Source organism: Phlebotomus papatasi, chromosome 2 (assembly GCF_024763615.1).
Source record: "Phlebotomus papatasi isolate M1 chromosome 2, Ppap_2.1, whole genome shotgun sequence".
NCBI lineage: Eukaryota > Metazoa > Arthropoda > Insecta > Diptera > Psychodidae > Phlebotomus > Phlebotomus papatasi.
The window spans coordinates 56,289,652-56,316,735 of NC_077223.1; the positions used below are offsets into that span (position 1 = coordinate 56,289,652).

At 34.1% G+C, this 27,084-nt stretch overlaps 2 protein-coding genes across 2 annotated transcripts in view; one reads left to right on the forward strand and one right to left on the reverse strand.

Moving 5' to 3' along the window:
* LOC129801815 (reversion-inducing cysteine-rich protein with Kazal motifs) overlaps window positions 1-12,633 on the forward strand; it is a 34,809-nt gene extending 22,176 nt beyond the window's left edge. Inside the window, exons 4-7 of the mRNA XM_055847159.1 lie at window positions 1,017-1,376; window positions 3,567-5,033; window positions 5,092-5,295; window positions 11,818-12,633. Of these exons, the coding sequence (XP_055703134.1) occupies window positions 1,017-1,376; window positions 3,567-5,033; window positions 5,092-5,295; window positions 11,818-12,401 (2,615 nt within the window). The 3' untranslated portion in view covers window positions 12,402-12,633. The remainder of the gene's footprint in view (window positions 1-1,016; window positions 1,377-3,566; window positions 5,034-5,091; window positions 5,296-11,817) is intronic.
* Window positions 12,589-25,423, reverse strand: LOC129801816 (digestive cysteine proteinase 1). Its single transcript, XM_055847160.1, has 4 exons — window positions 25,263-25,423; window positions 17,786-18,784; window positions 17,602-17,727; window positions 12,589-13,173 (listed from the first exon to the last, which is right to left on the reverse strand). Exons 1-4 carry the CDS (start codon window positions 25,309-25,311, stop codon window positions 12,689-12,691), a joined length of 1,659 nt encoding a protein of 552 aa, XP_055703135.1. The 5' UTR covers window positions 25,312-25,423; the 3' UTR covers window positions 12,589-12,688.
* Between the last annotated feature and the right edge of the window lie 1,661 nt (window positions 25,424-27,084).

Here is a 27,084-nt window from a genome sequence, read left to right on the forward strand (position 1 = left end):
TCCAACAATAAATGAAGTCCTATAGTTTTATGGATATAATTTGTATTACTGCTCGACTCAAAGAGAGAGGAGTTATGTAATACACTTTGATCATCTTGTGACACGGCTAGAGGCAAAACGGTAAGAGATATCGACCTCTTTTGTTCGACGGCCCCCCGTAAAACAATAATAAGATAAGATTTTGCCAGGCGTCAGTTCTCCATTTCGGATTACCGATGCATCCAGGTCACAATTGGGCCCCTTATTCTTCCCCACTCCTATTCTATCTTATCTATCGTGTGTGTTTGGATCAGTGATAGTGGATATTTGTATCGACTTAAGTATCACTTTAATGCCGAAACTCGATCTCGTACCAACCTCTATTGTTTAGGCAGTTCACTTTTTTGTCAATATGCACCATTGGCATTACTATTCAATCATTCACTGGGACACTTTTTCGCAATTTCAAGTTTCAAACAGCTTAACGACATCTCAATTTTTTTTTCTTTGTTGATACAAATATTTATGTTCCTTATGCTATCCAGAATAAGATTCTTATCGAAAAATGTTGAAAAATATGCATCATTTTTTATACAAAATAGCAAAAAATGTAAAGAAGTAAGAGTGGTATATTTCGGGACAGTTGGGTATTTCGGGACAGACAAAAGTCGCTATTATGCAAATAAATTTCACCGAGCCTGATTATTTACTTTTAAGTAGAAGTTCTAAACTTCACTCTTTCATAAAAAATATTGTTTGAATTTTACTTTTAAAGTAACTTAAATCGAAAAAAACTAAGCACTGTTTGTGTTGACATCTGAAAAATTGATCACACTGAAGGTCTTGTAAAAAGTGAAATGTAACACTTACAATTCACGTGTATTTCACGCTTTAAATTAAATAAAATTTCAGAAGTTTTATGTTTATCTGATACGTAAATAACTTAATATTTCATATAGAACTTAAAAATAATTAGAAAATAAATATTTATAGGATTTTTGATGTGTATAAAATATCAAATTTTCGTTACATTATAGCTATTTCGAGAGGATCTCAATGGCCAGGACGGCCCTGTTGCAGTTTAGGTCTCTCTGATCGCTGCAAAATTGCTTGTACTACAGCTTCTTCACTTCAAGACCTAATGGTTGGCTGTCGTCAAAGTGATGAACAGAGTCTCTTTACCTGTTTGGATCGCCAGGAAGGAGGAGACTCTTGCTGTTCCCAGTCGAAAACAGCAGAGTGCATGCAGTCTTGCAAAGATATTTTTCGTACACGTTTCACTCCAACTAAAGAACAGCGGTACAAAGTCATAAAGGCCTGCGAAAATGATGATCATAAAGTCTTGCAGTGCCTTAAAAACTTGATTGATAATACTCAGGCGTCTAATCTAAAGACATGTAAATGTTTCATGTTAAATTAAAGCGTTGTATCATATACAGTGGGTGTCAATAGTTCGTTGCCTAATGTATGTTTGAGAAAACAAGTGAAAAAAATGATAGAAAAAATTACTTTTTCAAATTTTTCTTTTTGCAAATGACTTCCCTGTAATCCATAGATCCTATTTATATTTTTCAAAAAGAAATAGGGTCAAAGGAACACCTATTGGCACTTTAAGAACTTGTGTCATGACCTATTAGCAGCCTATTTTGTACCATTTGGGATATGAAATTTGAACATCTCTCCTTATAGCAAGAAGTAGATTAATGAAAAAATTTCATATTATTTGAATTTTATTAGATACATTAATTAAATTTGAATATTTTGGCAAAATTGCCAATAGGTGTTCCCTGCCGAACAGGTATTCCTTCGACCCTATTTCATATCAAAAATAATTGTTTTCGAAAAGTTGATCATTTTTTATTCATCAAAAGTTTGTTGCCTCATTTAAAAAAGCAATTCAAAGTGGTCAAAACATGCAACCAACTTAATGTAAACCGGTTACATTTGGAGTTCATGTCATATGAGAGGAAATTGGTGGATTTGTCCATTTCTAAACTTGTCAATGGTAAATATATGTACATAAAAGTGATGATAAATAATAAGAAACAATCTCTTTTTGATAATTTACAATTTAGGTTAAAAATGGCAAAATACATAAAGTTAAAAGGTGGTTAATCGTCCAGAGATACTGCCGGAATGAATCTGCGTCGTTAGAATAAAGTGATATAATTTAGAATTAGTGTTACAAGTTGGACAATCCGCTGGTACAAGTTGGACATGGTTTTTTTTCTTGATAAATACAGTACAAAATTTGTTTTCAAGCACAAGAAACCAACTTATAAAACTAAAGCATTAAAAGTATACAAATAAAAATGAAGTACTAAATTTATGAAGACAAAAAGCCCTGTCCAAATTGTACCACTTTATCCTAATTGCCAATTATTGTGAAAATTCACGAATGGTTATATAAGTTGGTTGCATATTTTGACCATTTTGAATTACTTTTTTAAATGAGGCAAAAAACTTGTGATGAACCAAAAATAATCAAGTTTTGGAAAACAATTATTTTTGATGGGGTAAATTAAGCTAACTCAAAACCTGCTCCAAATGGAAATTTTTCTCTATTCCAAATGGAAACGTAATTATTTTCATGATAAATACAGTACTAAATTGCTATATTTATATATTTTTCATACCACAGTTTCATTATTTAGTTAATTTTGCTCCAAATAAAGTGAAAAACCATTCACATTCACAAATTTAAATTTGTTAATTTCTCAGAAAAATTAAAAGTTTACCTTTTCACCATTGAATTTTTCATCGATTGACCTTGCTTTCCAATGAAAAACACAATGAGATGACTGTTGTTTATTTCCTTTGTTTAATATTTATATCATATTTCTGGCTAATTTTAGTTAAATTGAGTGCTAATCTTTATTGTTAATGGTACGTGAAGTGTTCAAATGAAATAATTACCTATTTTGTGAACAAAAAGGTTTTTTTTTTGAAGTGTCTGCAAATGCTGCAATAGGAAACCCCGGAAATATGATTTTTTTTAGAGAGATTTTTTTATTGTTTTAGATGCGAAAGGAGAAAAGGTCAGGAATAAGAACAAATCCTTCACTGAAGAGCAACTCAACAAGGTTTTGGAAGCCTTTCGTCGCGGTTCCACTTATACACTGTGTGTCTCCAATTAGAAACTTTCCCTTGTCTCCATTTGGATTAATTTGTTTCCAATAGAATCATTTTGCACTTGTGTGTTTTTCCTGTATTTAAGAAGCTTTCAAATTATATTTAAGGAATTTTCACTAAACAGTAACATTTTTGAAGAGTCAAGGAGCAAATTTGTGTAAATCTCTTCAAAAAAAAAAAAAATAATGAACTTAATGTGTTGAATCTTCTGTCAAAGTTAAAGCGTCTGGAAATAGTTTTGAATTAGGACATTTACCCTATGAAATAAATTTTTTTTTTTTGAAAAATACAAATAGGAACTAGGGATTAGAGAGAACTCATTTGCAAAAGGAAAAATTCGGAAAAGTAATTTTTTCTATAATTTTTTTCATTTGTTTTCCCAAACATACATTGGGCAACAAACTATTGACACCCACTGTATATTTTACACATTCTTAATGTTATAATTTTTCTAGATATACCTTGTTGTGACCTGAGCCAGAATTCGCAATGTCGAACTTCATGCCAACATGCTCTAACTGTTAGCGAGACAACACAGGAAACTATCGATGCTTTGGAAAGTGGAGGATGTGGACCACCTTTGCCTTATGACCCGATGTGGCAATGTTTCCTGTCCAGTGGACGCCAAGGAGCTCCAGCCAGTGCAGCAAATGAAGTCTCTAGGATCAATCAAATTGGAATGGATTCAGCAAAATTGCATTGTTGTCAGAAAGCTTTAGCTCCTAAATGCCGTAGACTTTGTCAACTTACCTTCTCCAGTGACTGGGCTGTAACAAGGGATGATTTTGAAACTGACTGTCTGTCTCAGATAAATGAGCTTCAACTACGACAATGTCTAGATGACGTGGACGAGCCTTGTGAACTAGGATGTGACTCACTTTCTTTTTGCAGTAACTTCAATGGACGGCCTACAGAACTGTTTCGAAGTTGTACAAACCAGGCAGACATTGCAGCTCACTCTGATTTATTTATATGGCAAGAGAAGGGCTATATCCCATTGCCAGGTTTCAATCTACCCATCAGGAATGTCTCAAAGTGCTCACCAGAAGCTTGGCATGCTGTCGCTTGCACTCTTCAGATAAAGCCATGTACAACTACAACCCATGGGAATCAGATATGTCGAGAAGATTGTTATGACCTCTTGACTCAGTGTATGGATTGGACAAAGTTACAGTCTAGTAGTCATTCAGCTGGGTCTTTATGTTCCAAGCTGTCCCCAAATGATATCACCACTCCTTGCATTTCTTTGAAACCTTTTCTCGAACCAAGCGATATTCCCTATGATGGGTATAAAATTACACATCCATGCAAGGGAAATCCTTGCAATAGCTCTCAGGTATGTCTTCTAGACAAAACACAGAATAACATGTTTTACTGCGTAACTGGTTGTCCTTTGGGAGAAACATCCTCCTATATGGTTCCCGTGGATACCTACGTCCGCATCCCAGTGTCATTAACGCAGAAGGGATGTTTGAAAATATGCTATTGTGGAGCATCAGGACGCATTGAAAATTGTCAACCACTTCCTTGTGTCACCTACGACTCCTGCAACCTAGCTGGTCGACAGATTGATCATGGTTCGTGGTTCTACGTGGAGTGCAACATTTGCAGTTGCTTTGCTGGTGAGATTACATGCACCAAGAAACAGTGTCGAATTCTTGGTATCTCTGATGACTCCTACACTAGCCTCCCATGCAATTGCCCTCCGCATTATGTACCAGTTTGCGGAAGAAACGGGAAAACCTATCCCTCGGCTTGCGTTGCAAAGTGTTCTGGACTTCAGGATGCGGACATTGAGTATGGAGCTTGTTCAAATAAGATCTTCTGCAATTCATCTTCTTGTCCATCTGGCACAATTTGTGTAGAGGATCACCAAGTTTGTCTGTCGACAATGCATAAGCCTTGTCCTATGTATAAATGTGGTAAGTCATTTCAGGGGAAGACAATGTAACAAAAATTTAAAAATTCTTCCCCTTTCAGTTAACATCACGGCTCCTTGTCAATCTGATCAACCCGTTTGTGATAAAGAAAACCGAGTACATTCTTCTCTGTGCCATCTTATCAAAAGTGACGAAGATCTAGCTTATCAAGAGAACTGTTTAAGTGGATGTAGAGGATCAGCCCATGGGCAAGTTTGTGGAATTAATGGTCAAACTTATGATTCAGAATGCGAAGCTTGGAGTGGTAAGTAATTAATTTAGTGTAGGGGAAAGTGCCCATGCTTTACACACGGTCCCAAGCAGGGCGGAGATATTTGGGTGAAAATGTGTATACCACTTCCAAACACTTCCACGTTTTGTGTGGAAGAGGCCTTCGTACTTACAAAACTTCGCAACACTCTCGAAAATGTGGCAATACTTCCAGCACTTCTTGCACTCCCATGCACTTTTCATACTTAGAAATCAGTAATTTATTTAATCTGATGAACAATTTACAGTAGAGTCTCGTTATAGTCCATATTTGGTTTCAGATTTGACACTTGGGTCGCACTATAGTCCATGTAATTTTTTAAAATTATCAACGACTTTTAGTATTGAAATTACTCGACGGCTTCCACTTTCTTTGCGTTTGTGGTACTTGTCCTTGCTCTCTTCATTATGGATCACAATTATCACAACTACTTAATAAAGTTTGCCAAAAATATTAAAATAATTATGCTTGTTGCGTACAAAAAACATAACCTAACATAAAATAAGTGTTTTGAAATCAACGGTCGATAAATTGTGGACTATAGAGCGATGGCCTATAGCGAGACTCTACTGTAATTAGGAAAACTTTTAAAACATCTAAAAAAAAAACAATTTTTACACATATTTTTAAAATTTTCATATAACAGGGTAAAGGCTCATAATTTTGCCCAGTCTGCTTATAAGCATCGATGTTCCAAGTTTGAAGTGCGATATTTTCGATACTAATTGACTTTTTTTGTTACTCTCTTTTCAGAAGGGTTGTTTAGAAACCTAGCAAGCTATTTAATGTCTTATTTTTACTAAAATTAGTTTTAATAAGTTTAAAAATGTATTGATATGTAGAGGTGAATTTGACTCTTATTTTGGACAACTTGGATATTAATTTGGACAACTTGGCTGTAAATTTGGACAGCTAATCCGCCTCAACAGGATGTCCATTGTTCTTCATTTCATGAGCCAATCTTACCAAGTCCTCTTCCTGTTCTTGTAAGGGAAACGTAGAATGTTACAAGAAGCCCCGAAACTTTCCATATCATTCATCATTAAAGTGAGTTGACTCCGGTACTCCAAGTACGTGAGGATTAGCGTGTTCCTTGACCTTTCCGGGAGCCTTTCAAGGCATTTCTCGCTACATCTCGTTCGTAGAGATGATGCTTCTTTGTTTCTCCAGGCATTTGTCCAATCTAGTCATCACAAAAGCTAAAACTTCACGAAATTTCGAGAGAAAAACACATGTCCAAAATAAGGAGTATCACATCACTGGTAAATGCTTAAAAAATTTCCTATTTTTCACACGAAAAATCTAATTCACAATGCAAATCTCACTTCAGGTCAAATTTACAAATCGCTACTAACGTGAATCAACACAATATTCAACGAATATTCAATAATATCACTCAAAAAAAGCGAAGAAACATTGTTAGTACTTCACCACAGCTTAATAAGACTGAAGTAAACACGAAGTTCTGTCATATTTCTCGTAAGCAATTGCTCTCACTGAATTTTCAACAAAAGCAATTTCAACTCAAATTATATTCAAAATTTAGCGTATTTAGTGTTAAAATCTTCCAAAAAGAACAAATATTTAGATAGAGTTCATTATTCATCAAATATTGGAATAAAAATCAATTTACTTTTAGTGTCCAATTTTATCCTCAAAGTGTCCAAAATAAGAATCTAGACAAAATTATGAGCCTTTCCCCTATGTGGATTTTCTTCACTAGTAAAGCTACTTTTTTAAAATAGAATCTCTAAGAAACGTAATTTCGTTTGTAATTATTATTGAAACTGTGCTGAAAAGTGCAAGAGTCTAAAAGTACGAGTGCAACAACTGATTCAGCACTTCACACGTATCTTCATTTTTTATGACCTTTTATTAACCCATTCGTGCCCATCGATTAATTAAAAAATAGACGATTTTTGATCATTTATTTCTGCGCAATTGATGTCCGAATTTCTGTTGGGAATGGATTTTTCGTTACTTTGGTCTTTCAATTACTTCGAAAAAATAGTCCGACAGCGATGGAAATACATTTTGTTATCCTTTTCTCGCTACGCGGAAAGTCATGCAAAATTTTTGACTCAAAATGGCGAACGGAAAATACGACATCTCGTCGAATTTGTTAAAAATAACCTCCATCCTCTTTCCTGATTTGAATTCTGATTGCTAATTCATATTCTAAAATAGTTACTCTAACTAAATCAAAAGAGTTTGTAATTAATTAATGTACAGAATTTAAATTCAGTGACCGTTAAGTCGCGTGTTTAACAAGGGTTTCCCGCGCCCCCATGATAGATAATTTTTTTTTTCTTTTCAAAAGATTCATCTATTAATCTGTAGGAAACTAATTCCAAAATATGAACAATCTATTTAAAGTATTTCTGGTACATTGACTGAATGGGTTAAGCTTGATTCTCACTCTGGTTTCAAAATCCTTTAAAATTAAATGGAACGGTTTTTAATGATTTAGTAATCAATTTTTGCAACAAGCTTGACTTTTTTCTGGATTTTTTTCGCTATTGTTGTATTAGATCAATTTCTCATCACCTGTCGATAATCGATCGAGAAAATGTTCTTCATCGCAACATAAGGGAAGTGTACCACGGATCGGAATGTTAAGAGACACGCTCCATATTTAGCTGATAATATGAGACTCAAAATACTATTTTGTATTTTTTGTGTATGCCAGTTGATATATCGGTGATCCATTTAACTATTTCCGTGCATTTACGCTTTTGTCATTTACGGAAATTCCTAATATCGGTTTAAATTTAAATGCAAGGATTCAGTGTGTTCCACGGATCGGAAGGGGGTGAGGCACGGATCGTCAGACGTTTTTGTTGAGGATTTTTCTGCTTTCTTGGCATCCAAATCACTCTACAAGGCTTCGGTGAAGCTTTTACACTGTTTACTGTATATTCACACGAAACAAAACTTCTAAAATTATCAAAATTAATGCAATTCTCACTGGTAAATAGTTCTTTCACAACAAAAATATCCAATAATGGCCGTGAAGATGATCTGAGCGCGCTGAACGCAATTTTCAATGAACAAAAGTGTACCGATCCGAGGAACAAATGGAACCAAACGTACTTGTTCGCAAAAAATAATTTATTTTCCATTTTTCTTGTTAACATAAATAAAAATATTCACTGATAGTGAAATTACAATCACTAAGTATTAATTTTTTAATTAATACAGTTTTGTAAATCATTTTAATCAAACGTAATTTCTCATATTCTCACAAATTTTCATGTGAAATTTTAAGAAAGTGATGATTGGCGTGTTTCTGACTAAAGGATTCTGATACAGTGGTTTAATAAATGAGGCAATTAATAACAATTTTCTTAGAAACTGGGAGAAAAAATTGGTTTTGTAGATTAAATATGAATCAACATAAAGCATTTAGTTAAAAATCATTGCTAAAATGTAGCGTGTAATTTTCAAAAATTACATTAATAATTTGAAATTTGCCGCCCGAATGAATAAAGATCTTAACTAAAAGTAACGTAGTCTGAAAAATACGTAATTAGACAAAAAAACTATATTTGGGCACTTCCACTTCCACAGACTTCCAAGCACTTCATTTTCACCTGCACACCACTTCCGACCCTAATATCTCCCCCTTGGTCCCAAGCTTTACCTTTACAATGACTAAATTTTTCGTATGTTTTTTTCAATAAATGCGACTCATTTCATCTATATTTTAAAAACTAAGGGAAAGTGTATTGTGTTTAAAATAGATCGCAGAGCCGTAGAGTAAATTAAGCTAATTCAAAACCTGCTCCAAATGGAAATTTTTTGCTACTCCAAATGGAAACGTCACTGTTTTCATGATGAATACAGTACTAAATTGCTATATTTATATATTTTCTATGCCTCAGTTTCATTATTTAGTTTCTTTTACTCCAAATAAAGCGAAAATCCACCACCATTGTTTTCACCATTGAATTTTTCATCGATCGACCATATTTTCCAATGAAAAGCACAATGAGGTGACTCTTGTTTATTCGTTTTGTTTAAAATTTATATGATATTTCTGGCTAATTTTAGTTAAATTAAGTGCTAATCTTTATTGTTAACGGTACGTGAAGTTTTTAAATGAAATAATTACATATTTCGTGAACAAAAAGGGTTTTTCTGAAGTGTCTGCAAATGCTGCAATAGGAAACTCCGGAAATATGTTTTTTTTGGAGAGATTTTCTTATTGTTTTAGATGGGAAAGGAGAAAAGACCAGGAATAAGAACAAGTCCTGCACTCAAGAGCAACTCAACAAGGTTTTGGAAGCCTTTCGTCGCGGTTTCACTTACACTGTTTGTCTCCAATTAGAAACTTTCCCTTGTCTCGATTTGGATTAATTTGTTTCCAATAGAAGCATTTTACGCTCGCGTATTTTTCTTGTAGGGTAGGTGTGCCAAATTTCGGCATAGTTGCATGCAAGCGTCAAAGTCTCAAGTTTGAAATGTAATATTGTAAATACAAATTGATGTTTTTTTATTCTTTCTTCTGAAAGAGTGTTGCTCGGGACCTTGTGAAGAGTTTACCGTCTTTATTTACTCTAAAATCATTCTTAATACATTTTAAAATGAATAAAAATATAGACATAGCTTTGGTGCCCTATTTCGGCCACCTTCATTCTCATAGTTCCTTGCCTTTCGGGAATTCTTCCAATATCTTTTTCACATCATCTGGTTTGTCGAAGCTACATTTTTTGTTATTCTTTTGCATTGTATAATATCTAGAATACCGTCGTTGCGGGTGACTTTGCACGTTTTTTCGCTGTTTTTCAATTTTTGCCCTCTAAAAGTGGATAGTTAAAGGGAAGGGAGGGGGGTGAATGGATAAAATTATTTGTATTCAGTTGTTAATGAATGGATTTTGTGACACTAACATTAATTTTATAAAATTTTACTATGTTTAAAAAAATCAAGAAAAAAGGCTTGCACTGGGGATAAGGTGCGGGTGACTTTGCACTTTTTAATAAATACTAAAAAATCAACAATTTCTGATAATAAACGACAATGAAGATCTTCACATCTAAGGGTAAGATGCACGAGATCTATAAGATGACGTGGTCGCCATCTTGATTTGACGTTTCTGTCCGCTATTTTGAATAACTGTCAAACCGTAAAACTGGTCCGATTGGGTTGAAATTTTAGTATGTTGTAGCTGATGTCAAGGCCTTTTCAAAACGTATCTATGTTCCAGTCCACGTCAAGTATTTACCTAGATACAGAGGCTCAAAGTTTAAAATTTTGCAATACTCATATTTTGGCGGTCTTTATTTTTTAATCTTCAATATTTGAAACCTAAACGAAATGCCTCAGTAACCATTAAAAATGGTTGAGACTTTTATTTTACATATTTATTTACTCTAACACAATTTAAAAATAAATAAACGAAAAGTACATTTAATTAATTTTTTATTTTTATCTTTGGGGAAACAGTTTATAAGATTCTCAAATAATGCGCTGTTATAAACAAAAACATTACTTTTCTCTTTGTTTGTTTGTTAGATCTTACCGCCTAACGATAGCGCTGTCTTTTTTCTGATGGTTTCGATAAAAGAAGCTCCCTGTAGTTCTGTATTCATAAAAATGTCAAAATTTTAAACTTGGAGCCCCTATATCCAGACAATCACTTGACCTAGGTCGGATTTTATATATGTTCTGAAAAGGCCTTGATATCAGCTAGAACATACTAAAATTTCAGCTCAATCGGATGATATTTTTGTCTTGACAGTTATTCAAAATGGCGGATAAAAACGTCAAATCAAGATGGCGACCATTCCATCTTGTAGATCTCGGTCATTTTATCTTAAGTTCCCACGAAATTGGATAATTTTTAGCCAAATACTTCTATAATAAAGCTTTAGAAAGATCATTATATGCAATTTTATAACATAAATCATGCGTTCTTAGGAAGATAATAGGGAAAAAAAATATTTTAATAAAAATAATCAACAAAATCGAAGTGGATTATTCTAGCCAGATAAATTTAGATTGGATTTGGACAATTTACTACTCTGAAATCGATTTTGGAATTGTACCTTCAGATAACTTTTTCTCGGAGCCGTTTTCTGACAAAATACCTATATTAGCATTTCATTGACTATTACTGAAACTACAAGAATCCTTTTGGGGATCATTGTACCTTACTTGGTACATAACATATCCCTATATACTTTGACATGGTAGACCGGATCGGCGAAGACTATCAATAAGTGCTAGAATTGTTCAAAGTCTCACGAACAGCAGAGTGCAAAGTCACCCCCCGAGTGCAAAGTCACCCGCAACGACCGACGGTACGTAAAATCTAAAAGTTCCTGGAAATTCAAGGAACAAAAAAGGTGGCCGAAATTGCAAGCTGGTCGGAATTTGGCACACTTACCCTATTCAGAAACATAGGAAAAATTTAGTCATTGTAAAGGCTTGGGACCGTGTAAAGCATGGGCACTTTCCCCTAATAATAGCTGAATTTAATCAAATCCTAATTTATTGAATTTTTAATTTTAGACTACTCAACTGTTGATTATTTTGGACATTGCCGGGAAGTTGGACTCTTAACATCAATTCTTGGGCCAAGATGCTCCTCAGCTAAATGTACGCCACTCCCATCGGATCACTGTCAGCCAATAGTTCCTCCAGGCGCTTGCTGTCCCATCTGTTCAGGATCTCTAAGAATTGTATACTCGCGTAAGCAGATAGATCGTGCTCTCTATGCTCTTAAGGGCAAAAATACTCACTTTTTGACATTAAGATCCATCCTAAACGGGCTACAACGACTCATAAAAACCTCTCAGTGTCGATTGAGTGGTTTCTTAACTATCGAAACAGATTTATTTATCACTATTCAACATGTGTCTCGTAAACCTACTCAAATCCAAATAGAAGCGTGCCATCGAGAAGCTGAAAAAATCACCACACTAATCGCTGCCCAGAGTCATCGTGTGACCTCTGACTTAGGCCTTAGTGCCCTCACTGTAGCCAATATGGCACAACCTGATACATCTGGAAGTTCCTACAGTGGTTCTGGACGTTCAAGTTTGTACTTGATAAAATTCACTACAATCATTGTAATTTATCGCTACTTTTTCTGAGAACTTTGTCTCTTGCTGTCTCCAATTTTTTTTGTTGTAAAAACGTGAATTCACAGTGCCAAATACTTTGGGGAGTATAAAGACTAACGAGTTGTTAAGAACATTTTGATCTGTGATAAATCTATAATAAGTTTGCAGTAGAAATTGGTTTTAGTAGCCAAAGAATAAATTAAACTTTGTCATAATATAATAATAATAAATCTCTAAAAAATTTATTGAATTTTAAAAGAAAGTTTTTTTTTTTAAGGAAAATTATGGAATTAGGAGTTTTATTACTACATATCAGATTACATTGTGACATAAGTTGGTGAAGTCATAACGCCACAATTATTATCCTTCGCTGCCATCAGGATGTAACCTTGATTTCCCCAATAATTTGACCAGGAATTTTTAATCAACCAATATTGCTGTCCATTCATGGTGCCATATCCAACAGCAAGTACAGCATGATCAAGTCCATCAACATCATTCTTGCAATCTTGGTCATAGTATACACCATGAGAGTAAAAGCTAAAGGTTTTCCTAGATGCATCAATAGCTACAGAAAGTGGACCATGTTTGAAGAGGGCCACTTTGAATGCATTAATGTTATTGGTGGTTACATTGACAAATCCTGTGATTGGAGCCACAAGAGTGGTATTTTCGATATGACAATAACCATCCTGACCAAGATAGCCTCCGTATTCCTCCTCGGTTGGTACTCCACCATGCTTCATCATCCACTGGTAAACACGAAAGTCTTCACCACCGTCGCATCCATTATTACCGTAACCTGTGATAAATATTTATATATTATAAAAGACAATCTAAATTAGCATTAGCTAGAGCTAGCCAAAATATGCAAAAAAAAATCTTCGAAATATGCGACATAAAAATGCACGAAAAATCATAAAATATGCAAGAAAAATATGCATTTATTTAATTTTTTTTTTAGCCAAATAAGAGTGTTTTGTAGCACTTTGATATAAAAACCTTTACCTATTGGAAATTTACTTTTTATTAGGATCTGACTCCAGTAATCATTTCACATATTTAATTTTTTAGAAAGAATTTTCGAGTTGCTTAATAGTTAGTACCCTTTAAAAATAGGGGAAAGTGACCATGCTTGATACTGTAAAATGATGTCCAAGGTTTGTGATTATTTTCTGATTAACACACAAACCGAAGCGATTCTTGCACTACGACAAAAAAATATCTCACGTATTAGGTTCATAATCCCACCTCAAATAGTTCCTGAAAAACCTTAGATTTTCCTCAAGAAGAAAATGAAAATTCAGTGGCGATTTTTATACAAGTTGGGTCCGGAGCCTTCCTGTATAATAATTGATTCGACAATTCGGAGGCCCATTTTCACTGCAAAAATTTCACCGAATACAAAAAATTGCACATCAATGTTTAGACGGAACTCTAATCTATCTGCTTAAATTGTTTGTACGACTGGTTATTAGATTTAAAATCACTTTTATGTAATTTTTCTAAGCCATGTTTTTATGACAATAGGGCGCTAGCGAAAACCATTTTTTCACTTTGAGTCCATGAAAATGTCACTCTGCAACCTTGAAATTCAGGCAACAGGGTTGAAGGCTATGTCAATTGGCGATAAAATTGGAGGATTACAATAGGTGTAATTATAAAAGAATCACATCTAATGATAGAGTTGCCACAATTAAATTATCATTCATGGACCCTTATTAAAATATAGGATGGACACAGGTAGAATTTATGAATTTGTCACCACCCACAAAAACAGTGTCCACAAGTAAAAATATTTTTACATAAATATTAATACTGATGAACTCTCTATGTGCCTATAATAGCAGTTTTCCTGAACAGCGACATTAATTAAGAAATACTTATGAAATATCATGTATCGAAATTACAGTTTTGGACCCATTTTTAATTTTTGCTTCCTAAAACTAGGAAAAAAGAGCTGGGATCCTAATTTTTTTAAGGAAATGTGAGGCTTAGGACCAGCTATTAAAATATATTGCCGTGAGTCACAATTATTGATTAACGTAGGAAAAAAATAGTTATTATCAAGCTTGGATCGTATCAAGCATGGTCACTTTCCCCTACACTATTTTATTGCTTAAAGCAATATTTTTGAAAAATATACAAAATGATAGCTGTAATAAACCAAACTCGCAGTATGGCAATATAGCTTCAAGGAAACTTCAAACGCGTTTATCTCACAACTTGCTTTGTAAATTAAGGTTTTCGTTTTACTTAGAATAAATTTAGTATGTTTTTATTTTGAGCCAATAATAGATAAATATAAAACCAGTCGACGGATTGAATACGATTTAAAAAGAAATTAAACAATTTCTGTTAATTTTGAAGTAGTTGAATACAACATTTAATAACAACCAATCTTATTTCAGTATTTGAAATTTCAAAATATGCTCCCTTAATTTTTCACTTCCTTTGTAAAATGTGACAAATGATATTTTACATTTTATGACATTTTTATGATCCAAATCTTTCCCTGATATAAGAAAGTAATACTTAAAGCTATCTATAAGTGCTGCCTGAGTTCCAGTACATTTGGGATTGATTTTAGAAATTGTACGATTGTTTATAAAATTTTACAGAATCAAATCAAGAAACCTTCTGGATTGATTTTAGAAACTTAAGACTTAATTTTAGAATCTTGACAGGATTAATTATATAAACTTTTTCGGTTAGTTTTAGACACATACCCTTTAAGCTTATATTTTCACAGATCGATTTTAGAAAACGCGCACACCTTAAGCATAAAGAAAAAGGTTACTATTATTTATCAAATCTCAACTGTCTCAGCATGAACGACCTTAGTTGTGTGTAAAATAACACGCACAGACCAATCACAAAACGGTTTAGATTGCGCTTAAAAACACGAACAGCCTAAACATAAAACGGTTCAGATTACGCTTAAAATCACGCACAGCTCAATGATAAAACGGTTAAAATTGCACTTAAAAAATCGCAAGCGTGATTTTAAGCATATTGATCGTTTTTTTTTATGGGGAATCAGTGGCGCAATAGGCAAGACCGTTGACTCTTGGGCGGATCGATTCCCTGGCTCGATTCACTGTTGTGAGTTCGAGTCCCGCCCGGTGCAAAGATATGAATGTTTAGAAAAAGACATTTTCACTGTGATATAACGTAATAAAAAATGCACCGCCTCGCCCAACAACTCCGGGAGCATGGAAGAAGCATTCACCATACTACGGGAAGGCGCTCCTGGGCGGTCTACAATGGACTTCGCAGATTCTTCCAACACGGGATATAACGCATTGTAAAAAAATGATTACCTTGTAATAAATATCTCGATACGATTAATAATTAATAATAATCGTTTTATGATTTAGCTGTGTGTTATTTTAAGCGTATTAACCGTTTAATGATTGAACTGTGCGTGATGTTAAGCATATTAACATGGACCGTTTTACGTGTGTGCTGTGCGTGTTTTTAAGCACAATCTGAATCGTTTAACGTATGTGCTGTACGTGTCTTTAAGCGTAATTTTGAGCGTTTTATGTTTAGGCTGTGCATGTTTTTAAGCGCAATCTTAACTGTTTTACGTGTGTGTTGTGCGTGTTTTTAAGCACATTCTTAACTGTTTTATGATTGAGCTGTGCGTATTTGCAAGGTCAATCTGAACCGTCTTATGATTGACTTGTGCGTGTTTTTAAGCGCTTTCCGAAAAAACCAATCTAAGGATTTCTTGTTCTTTTAGAATATGATATACAGAAAACGTAATTGAACATCATTTCATCCTTATACAATAACTTCAATTCATTCCTTCTATTAATTTTTTCAACGTCAAATTTTAAAGAAAAACATCTCAAATTATTTTACAGATAATATCGACGGTTCCATTCCATACTATGCCATCTCAGAATAACAACTTTTCAGGAAAGCCATTTTAAGTTGGCGATTTCCTATGGTTCCCGTGTAAATTTTATTCGAAAGTCTCAAATATCTCGTTATCCGAACATCGGATAACCACAAAATTTTCACCAGTTGTAGATCTCGGTCTCATGAACAACATATCTCTCGGAGTAATATAAAGCTAAGTCGACTTAGCATAGTATGGAATGGAGCCGTCGATATATTTAAAAAAAAAATGGTAATTAAAAAATCTTTAGTAAAATTAGCGAAGAGTTCTATCTAGTAAGATCAAGCAACACTAGTACGCTTTTCTAACTCCTTTAGCAGCTTTTTAAATAATTGGTAAATGGTACTGTCCTCTCTGTGGGATTCGAGTAGAAATAATTAAAACAATAGGAGAAAGTGGTCTGCCTTTGAATGCGGCAGCCTTTGAACATGTATTTTCTCCCTTATTTCCCAAACCAAAAATTTTATTTTATTAATCGAAGTTAATAGAAAATAGTTAGTTGTATTGATTAGAATATAGGGTTTTTGCTTTGGAAAATAAGAGAAAAATTGAATTATTCAAATACTGCCACATTCAAAGACAGGCCACTTTCCCCTAAAGAAGTTTATTTTTCAGTTGTTGAATATCAAAATTTTCTACAGATACAGAAATTACGCTTTAGAAATAAAGTGCGTAAAACAGTAGTTTGACATAAGGGAAGAGTACCAGCGATCGGCAGTGTTCCTCGGATCGTCAGGTTAATACCACATTGTTGCTCCAAATTAAATGATTTTTTTAAAAAAAATTTTAGCTACTTTTTACCATTTAACTCTCACAAGAATGCAGTGCATTAACTCAGATTTAATTTATATAACAAATTTTCCTTGAAACACCTGATTAAATTCCTGACGATCCGAGGTATAGCGTGCAAGTTTGCAATTACACATATTTTTTATTAATTTATTGTAAAAATTAAAAATTTAAAAGCACAGATATAGTAAAGGGGGTCACTAATGTATACATTAGCATATATAAAAATACCAAATGGTGTTTTGAGGACTGTATTTTCAACTAAATAAATTCAACTAAATTGTCTCTTAACATTCCGATCCGGGGTACTCTTCCCTTAAAGAAACAAAAACGATTTTCGACCAAGATTCGGAAATATGCAAAAATGCAAATAAACATGAAATATGTCAAAATATGCATTTTTAAATAGGGTTTATTAGAACCACAAGAGCCTAATTCGTGAAGATAAAGGGTCAAATTGGGCCTGAGAACGCTTAATAAAAACATGCAAATACATATTTTGGCTAGCTCTAAGCATTACCCACTACAAACCCCAAGAGCAATCGATGAGGGCTTGTTGAGATAGCCTGACCAAGTTTCCTCCATTTTTCAAAAAGTATGCTCCTTCAATTGCTCCAATGGTTCCAAAGGACCAGCAGGAACCACAAACTGATTGATCTGAAATATACCAAATTCAGTAATCTCAAATTAACTAATAACTTTATAGAGATCTCACCTTTGACTGGAGTAACAGCACCAAAAAGTCTCCAATCATACTGCTCCGGAAGGGAATCAGCCATCTTTTCATAGTCGTAAGGGAAAGATTGTCCACCATTTCCACCTTCCAATTTTGTTGGCTTGAAGCCCCTCAAGGCTTTGAGTTCTTCCTCAGTTCTGTCAGCCAAGTGATTCACTCCGAGGGTATATCCCAATTTAGCTCTGTTCATCGAGTGGATGTATCTCAGATTGTGTGTAAAGACGTTCTTCCTGTGTTCATGCTCCAAATTGCTATTGAATGTTTTACTATGCTTCCCCATAAACCTCTTGAATTCATCATCAATATGTTCTGTAGATCGGGGATGAATGAATTCCTTCATGGGATTGAAAGTGGCGTAATGTCCTGCACCTGGTCCTGGGAATCCAGTGCACGGTTCATCCAAATTCACCTCGAAAATTTCATCAGGGATATCTTCGTGATTGTAGTAGTCATAATCCAAATAATAGTGATCATAGTGAGATCCCAGCAAAGTATTAAATCCACGCATTTCATACCTCACAGGTATTGGCATTCGAGCAGCTGGATATTTTGGGGATTTCTTGTAACGCACCCACAGGGTATATGTGTTCTTCTTTTGCCCAATCACTTCCTCTAAATAAAATTTATCACATTGGAGACCAAGTATCTCTTCAGTTCCAATTAAATTGAAGTCTTTAGCGTTCGGTAGAACACTCTGAACTTCAATCTTGTTGTCCAGAGTTCCATTGACCTGAAGGCACGTGACATGATTGAGGGTATCATCTGTGGTCACGGGGGCTACTTTGAGGGACTCTCCAAAATCTCCATTTTGTGTAAGTTGGTAAGTTTTTACCATTCCACCGTAATAGTCGATTCGGGAACGGCTAGTAATCTCATCGTACCACGCATAGAAGGGCTCACTAATTTCAGCGTAAGGGATGTACAATGTGCCTTTAACAGTGTGCACTTTTTCCCATCTCGGAGGTTTTGTGCTAAGGGCTGCAAAAATATGAATTCTTAAATATTTATCATGAATGGAAAGTACAGATAAAAGAGAATATTATTTTAGGTTTTTGATGAAGACATGAGAAGACAACGAATTCGGTGAACTAATTATGGACAAAGAATTTTTTATTATATTACAGAATATTTTATCTAGCTACTTTTTGTACATTTACAAAATAATTACGTAAGTGTTCCAAATCATTGAGGTCATTTACACCGCAGGATTGGATTGAGATTCAATTGTTCAAAAAACTGATTCTAGGACAATTCAACCTCAATATTCGGTGTGAATAGTTTGATTGAGACCATTTAGGGTAAGTGTGCCAAATTCCGGCCAGCTTGCAATTTCGGCCACCTTTTTTGTTCCTCGAATTTCTATGAATTTTTAGTTTTTACATACTCTAGAGATTACACAATGCAAAAGAAAAACAAAAAATGTAGCTTTGACAAACGAGACAACGTGAAAAAGATATTGGAAGAATTTCCGAAGGGAAAGGAACTATGAGAATGAAGGTGGCCGAAATAGGGCACCAAAGCTATGTCTATATTTTTATTCATTTTAAAATGTATTAAGAATGATTTTAGCGTAAATAAAGATGAAAAATTGTTTACAAGGTTCTAAGCAACACTCCTTAAGTAGAAGGAATGAAAAAATCAATTTCTATTAAAGATATTACATTTCAAACTTGAGACTTTGGCGCTTGCACGCAACTATGCCGAAATTTGGCACACTTACCCTACTCCGAATTTGGCCGATTTTAATCTAATTCAGACAATTACAACCGATTTTGGGATACTTGAATCTTAATCCAATGCGACGGTGTAAATAACCTCATTGATTTGCTTCAACTTTAATACATTGTTAAGAATATTTGAATTATATTAAGAAATGATTAAGAAAAATAAATTAAGCACAAGGTAATATGGTGCTTACTGATTTAATGTGAGACAGATATGTATTTTATACAAATGATACTGTTTAAAGTGCTAATTGACTTAGGGCCCAAATAGACTCAGGCTGATCCTCGAAAATATTTAGCCTGTAAAATTTGGCGGCAAAGGATTAGGTAAAGGAGTTTTATGCAAAGGACCTCTAATCGATTATCCTAAGGCCTAATTGTCTGACAGTTTAGGATAAATTTTTACTACCAAATTTTACAGGCTAAATATTCTTGAGGATCAGCCTGAGTCTATTTGAGCCCTTACAATCGAGTGGTGGGAGGTTTTGCATTGCAGAAGAAAGTTATCTTTAATCTTAGAAATTTGGTTTTGCAAAAGAGGAGTTTTGGCAATTTCATGAAGTTTGATTGTAGAGACGTCCCTATCATCTTTTTTTGACAGTTCATTTACATTCAAGATATTTTGATTTTAATAAAAAGTTAGCAATTTTACGTCACATAAACCTAAAGAAAAAGGCTTTAGCCGACTTTTTTATGATATTTTTGTAATTGTGCAAAATTGATGCAAACATCCTGAAAAAATCTATTTCACTCATCCGAAATATCTCATTACTCATCCGAATGGCAATGTTGCTTGGAATATCAATAGTACTTTTTCATCTAACAATTATTCATGTATTATGCTCAACGCACAATAACTTTTGTTTGTAAACATGTTTTCAAAATTTCCCATGAGAATGAGCGAGATGACTAGATCTAGATCTCACTCACTCTCATTGAAATGTCAAAAACATGTTTACTAAACAAAAGTTATTGTGCGTTGGGCATTAGTGAAAAATCATCAATAGTTTTATCCCGCCACGGAAGAGTGGCTACATCTGCCCCGAGGGCTGTTTCAGTGCTTATCATTTTATATTAAAAAGTAGATAATTATTTTATCCAAGTGAAAAATATTTCATAATTAACTTTATTAAACCAGAAACAAAGTAAAACTATGAGATTTTGACTAACAACGTAGAAAACCAAATGTTGGACCAAAAACTGTAACATCAAAATTACAATTTTATACCCATTTTATAAAAATGCTTCTAAATTGTAGGATAAAAGGATCAGACTTATAAATTCCATGTGCAAGTTATCTATAAATACGCCGACGCTTTGACTTCAAAGTCATTCAGTGCTCAACAAGGATTGGAAGCAGCAGCAGGATGGCGGATGGAATTTTGAGCGATTTCCAGGAAATTGAAGATAATTATCGGGAGATAATTAGAGAGAAGCGGAAATACGAGAGATCGTACCACGAGACGAAAAAGGCTGTCAACACATTCCTTAAATACGTTAAGGAGAACCATTCCAAAGACTGTAAGTAAAAAAAAATACCATTTAAATATTAATTTTCTTTTCTTTTCAGATTACAGCCGCGTTGACAAAAAGTACAACGGACAGATGTCGGAGCTCAAAAAATTGAAATAAAATAAAAAACAGCCCTTTTTAGGGCTAAAAAACAATATTTAAAGAGTTGAATTTAAAAAAAAAAATAGAATCACATAATTTAATTTGCTGGTATTAAAGCATTCAAATGTTTATGACCCGAAATGTCTCGGGTTTTGCAATTTCTATGTGAAGTTTTTTTTTTCTTAGGTTTCTTCCAGGAATTGAAGCATTCGCATCTCTATGGCCCGAAATGTTCCGGGTTTTGCAGTTTGGAAAATGAGATTATGAGAAAAATATTTACAATTATTCTTTCAGTATTTTTCCACAAAATTATTCAGTTTTAGTATAGTAGAAAATCAAAATGTGTTGAAAATGGGAGTGGTTTAGTAATTGCGTTTAATTATTGTAAATTTCTTAGGATTATCGAATAACTCTTTATGGAATAATTGTTATGGCCCTAAAAAGGGCCATTTTTGATAAGAAATTTCGACTATTTGCGCATGACGGGAAACACTTTGGTGTCTTCAAACAATTTCAATTCCAGCAAAAAAAATGAATTAAAAAAACATCAACTTTGAAGAATCGGATGGAAAAATATTTTTATACCTTAGTAATTTAACCAATTTCCCCAAAAACTGAATAATTTTGTGGAAAAATATTGAAAGAATAATTGTAAATATTTTTCTCATAATCTCATTTTCCAAACTGCAAAACCCGGAACATTTCGGGTCATAGCGATGCGAATGTTTCAATTCCTGGAAAAAAACCTAAGAAAAAAAAAACTTCACATAGAAACTGCAAAACCCGAAACATTTCGGGTCATAGACATTCGAATGCTTTAATTCCAGCAAAAAATTAAGAAAGACCTCAAGTTAGAATAGATGAAAAAAAAAACTGGAGGGAAACCTCACTGACCTGCTGGAAAGTCATTACGACAGAACTCTAGAATCTTAAGTGGGTCCTACTGAAATCTTTTAAGAATCTCATGCACAAAACGCCGGAAAGGCAGCTTGTGGATGAGCCATTCATTCAATGCTCTTCTGGAAAGAACGGATCTCATGGATAGCCACTGTCCAGGGCAATAGCAACGGGGCTTCTTGACCCGGTCAGTAGCTGCTGAAGCATTCTTCCATCGGTTCATGGGGTTTGTGCCTCGCACGGGCAACCAAGATGTTTACGCTGTGAGCGCTTGAAAGAGAATAGCTCATTTGGTGCATTTTTAAGCCTTATATATGGAAGTATGGGGGCGGGGCTATTATAGCATTTGATCCATTTGACAGATTTATTGTTTTAATAATAAAATATTCCTTTCACAAATATTATTTCTGAACAATTTAGTGTATTTGCATATTGAATTTATTTATTTAACACGGAAAATAGTAGAAAATCAAAATGTGTTGAAAATGGGCGTGGTTTAGTAATTGCGTTTAATTATTGTAAATTTCTTAGGATTATCGAATAACTCTTTATGGAATAATTGTTATGGCCCTAAAAAGGGCCATTTTTTGATAAGAAATTTCGACTATTTGCGCATGACGGGAAACACTTTGGTGTCTTCAAACAATTTCAATTCCAGCAAAAAAAAAAGAATTAAAAAACATCAACTTTGAAGAACGGATGGGAAAACTTAACGTGAGCTAGCTCGAAGTGCATGCAAATTCGATTTAGAGCTGAAGTTGGGAGACGCCATTCAGTTATCTTGAATCAAATTCGTGAAATTATGCAAATTTTGTATTTAAACCAAAATATCAAGGATTTGGATAAAATGGCACAAAAGTGATATATGGGTGAAATGTTGACCAGAATGTTCTCTATAATTTTGCCGTAGAACTTGAACTCATCGATTACTCAGAAGCCAAGATAAGCGAGGTTTTTTGTTTCTTAACTCGTTTTTTCATCCAGAGTGCCCCAAGTAGTCATTTGTTGAGCTTCAACTATTTCAAAGAATTGTTGTATTTTGTGGGACTTTCCATTTAAAACCCTATTTTAAGTGTCTTGGTGGAGTAGAGGCAGTCAAATTGGCATCTGAGTGATTTCAAAGCGTTATTATAGGAAAAATCAATTTTTTCACACTTAAACGGCAAAATCGGAGTGATAGCGTAGTCTGAGCGGAAAATGATGTATGGACGAAATGTAGAGACAAATGTGCTCTACAATTATGTCGAAGTAATCATCAAAATCGGTTTAGCGACAGTCGAGATAATTGAGGTTATGTGATATTGAAATTGGTTTTTCGACTGTGGCGCCCCTGGTGTTGGTCCCACGAAGTTCAAATATTCTAGAAAGTTGTAGCATTTGGTGAGATCTTTCGTTTAAGCCCTCATTCATCAAAATCGGTCACATAGAACCGGAGATATGATTTTTTGAATTTCGTGAACTTTGACCCCTCATATCTCCGGTTCTATTGAAACCACAGCGCACATACGCACCATTTTGGAAACGTCCTAGACTGGACTACAACATACTAAAATTTCATTAACTTGCACAATGCCGTTTTTGAGAAAAGTGACTTTGAATTTCGATGAATTTTGACGCTATCACAGCGCCACCTGTGGTGAATTTTTGAACTTCCATCTGAAAGTGCTCATCGAGACGAAACCAAAAAGGTAAAATTTAGGTCGCTATGTTAATTAAAACCGGAGATAGAGGCCGGTCAATATTCGAACTTTGACCCCTTATAGCTCGGGTCAGGGGTTATGGATCGACTTAAGGTTTTTTTGTTTGATAGGTATAATCAACGGCTACAACATACTAAATTTTCAGCCCGATGCACAATGGAATTTTTGAGTTATTTAACTTTTAAAATTAAAAAATTTTCTTTTTAAAAAAAGCGCTCCTAGAGGTGGTTTTATAAACTTTCGATGTTAGAAGGGGAAGTGACATTTCACGAGAGCTTTCCAAAAAGCCCTCACTTTTTAAATTCTGACAATTAGAACCGGAGTTATGGCCATTTTAAGAAATTTTTTTTGGACCCTTATAGCTCGGGTCAGGGGGTCGGGGGACCTTAAGTTTGGTATTGATGGAAAGCTCTAAGGCCCAGCTATAACATACTAAAATTTGAGTTCGCTGAATGCCATAGGGGCGGAGCTATTGAGAAAACAAAAAAAGGGGGGTCTTCAAAATGGCGGAAGGAGGGGTGGGGGGTGGGGGGTCTATGCACCAAGTTGCAATTTTCACCCGATATATAACCTTTGCCGAAAACCGCAAGTCGATATCTTTTTTAGTTTAGGAGCTATTAAGCTCCAAAGAGCGGCCGGCCGGCCGGGAACGTAACTTAGCCACATATATATTCGGAATCAGGAAGTGGCGAAACACATTTTGGCCAAATTTGAGGTCGATCGGACGACATGAAATTTTGTTAGGATTATAGTAGGTGAGATTGTTAAGAATCTCACCTAATATTTCTGTGAATATGGGGATGTGTTCCTGCTTTCTTTAAAAAATACTTTGCTCAATGTAGGTACATTTAAGGGGAAACGAAAAAAATCCACTGTCTACTTCTACTCCTGGCTAATTGTACCCCGGTCTCCCCTACGGCGACCATGCTCCATCAGAAACAACATGCAGAGATTTGTTTAGACGCTGCGAAAAGAATAACTTACATATATATATACAATATATATGTATATATATACTATATATATATATATATATATATATATATATATACAATATATATATATATATATATATATATATATATATATATAATATGTATAAGTATATATATAATATATACATATGTATGCATTGCATATGCAATATATATAATATCGATATTTTGAATGAAATAATATTTTCTAATTTTCTTTAATAAAACTTGAATTTTCGCAAAAAACAGCGAGAACTTTTTTGTAACACCCCCCCAATATCTCACATCTTTAGTTCAAAATTGAATATGTCTGCAATCCGAGTGTGCTTACATTAAGAATCTCACCTACAATAAGCTGATCTTGGCTTATCATTAGCTTTAATTAGCTACAGCTAGGAAAAAAGCTGAAAGATTTTAAAGCTGATGCCTGGTCTGCTACAAGATAATCGACTGAATTCCATTGAAAATGCAAGGAAATCTTTTACTGAAAAGTTTCTTCAATCTTTTCTTTAAAACTTTCTTTATCTCTTGAAAAGCCTTTACTCACCTCCACTGAGTAACACAATAAATAGTGCACTCAAAAATAGTTTAAACATTTTCCACACACAGGACGACGCACTGAATTAAATTTGTTGCAAGATCTTTACACTCTGAAATCACTGGAGATACTAAATGAACTACGATCCGAAAGGCGAACAAAGAATCTCTCCAACTTTCGTCGATGCTGGGTATGAGAGAAGTACAATGGAATTACAGGATTAGGATTATAAACTTGTTTTTGGCTGGACGAACTTGATTTTATTGAAATAATGGTTATTGACAAATTACAGTATTACATATATTTTTAATTTGTGGTGTGTTATCAGAAATGCTTTTAAAGGTATCGTATATGTGTTCAATAAATATTTTCTTTGAAATCTAGCTTTCGTTTGCGTGATAGTGTCTTACGGTAACATAATTGTATCTTAATTTATATTATACCCCAATCCGTTAAATATATAAATATTTGTCTGGTAGCAAAATTGAAGTGCAATTTTTACTTTTAAAATATCACTAAATCATACAATTAGAACTAAGTGAAAAAAAATTGATTTGCCTTCGAAGGAAAATTACTTTTTTAAATTTTTAAATAATAAGAAATAAACTCTTAAAAAAAAGAAATTGGTCATTTAAACAATTCAGCCCTGTAATCATTCATTGGTCTGAAAACTATCCCTAACATCTGAAGGGCCTCTAGTGCCGCTCAACGTCAATTACTTTGTCTCAAGTGAATAATATTCCTCGGCAAAGGGGCTCTTCTCTTCCTCTCAAACGCAAAAACTATCTACCTTACCAGCAGAATATGCACCCGTGACAAAAAAAGAGAAATTTTGGAATAAAAGGAATTTCAGTGGAAGAACTTTACATTAGGCAAATGCGTAAAAAATGAGAATAAAATATTGATAACATGATAACCTTTGACTTTCACACATTTCAATATTTATCGGAAAATATTGTTTTTGCATTGGACTGTTGGAGAGATCGGCGATCCATTTGATTCAAATATCGTCGCTTGTATCAGCAACTGTTCTAAATTTTGTCTAGGGGAGACTGGGACAAAAAGTCACAAATCGAAAATTTTAAAATTCAATATCTTCCAAGATAAATAAGATAGCGGCTTAAAATTTTTCCAGATAGCCTCAATAGGTCTTCTTCAATGTCGTAAGTTTGTTAGAATTTGAACAAGGAATTTAAAAAATAAGAAATATCGAAATTTTTAGCCCTATTTTTGATATATTTTCCGTGCAGAAGATATCAATTATTACTTATTTTAAATTTGATGCATTGGTAAATATTTCCCAAATTATCTGGATATTCTTTGAATACGAATCCGCTATCTATTTTAGAATTTTACAAAGATTCTTTTCTCCAGAAATCCTTTTATTAAAAACGACCACTTGGGGTAAAAAGTAACAAAAGCTATGGAGCAAAAACTAACAAAAACCGCAACAATTTTTTGTTCCACGGTGAAAAGAAACGTCAATGCTATGTGTCGCCGCTTGTTGTTGGCATTGGTCAAACGATTTGCAGTCTTTTGTGTGTTTTTTGTAAAATGCGCTTTTCTCGCTCAGATAGAGAAAATGGTGTTTTACAAAGATGTAGAAGAATAAATTTCTTATGAAAATATGCAATCTAGGTATTTTACTTAAATTTACGGAATCCCGTAATAAAGCGAATCAAAATGTGATAGTATCTTATGCCTGATACTATTTGCCCCAGCATTTTTGAGATTAGTCACAAAATTACCTTTTAGAAAAAATATAAGAAAATGACTTTCACAGAGTTGTATAGCGGTAAATTTCCTATACAACTGTGCTAATTAGAAATTT

Coding starts and splice junctions, on each gene's coding strand:
- LOC129801816 (XM_055847160.1), bottom strand. CDS start 25,311: ATGTTTAAACTATTTTTGAGTGCACTATTTATTGTGTTACTCAGTGGA. Junction 17,728..17,785: donor TGCTGTTACTCCAGTCAAAG/GTGAGATCTCTA, acceptor GGTATATTTCAG/ATCAATCAGTTTGTGGTTCC. Junction 13,174..17,601: donor CCTCATCGATTGCTCTTGGG/GTTTGTAGTGGG, acceptor TATTTATCACAG/GTTACGGTAATAATGGATGC.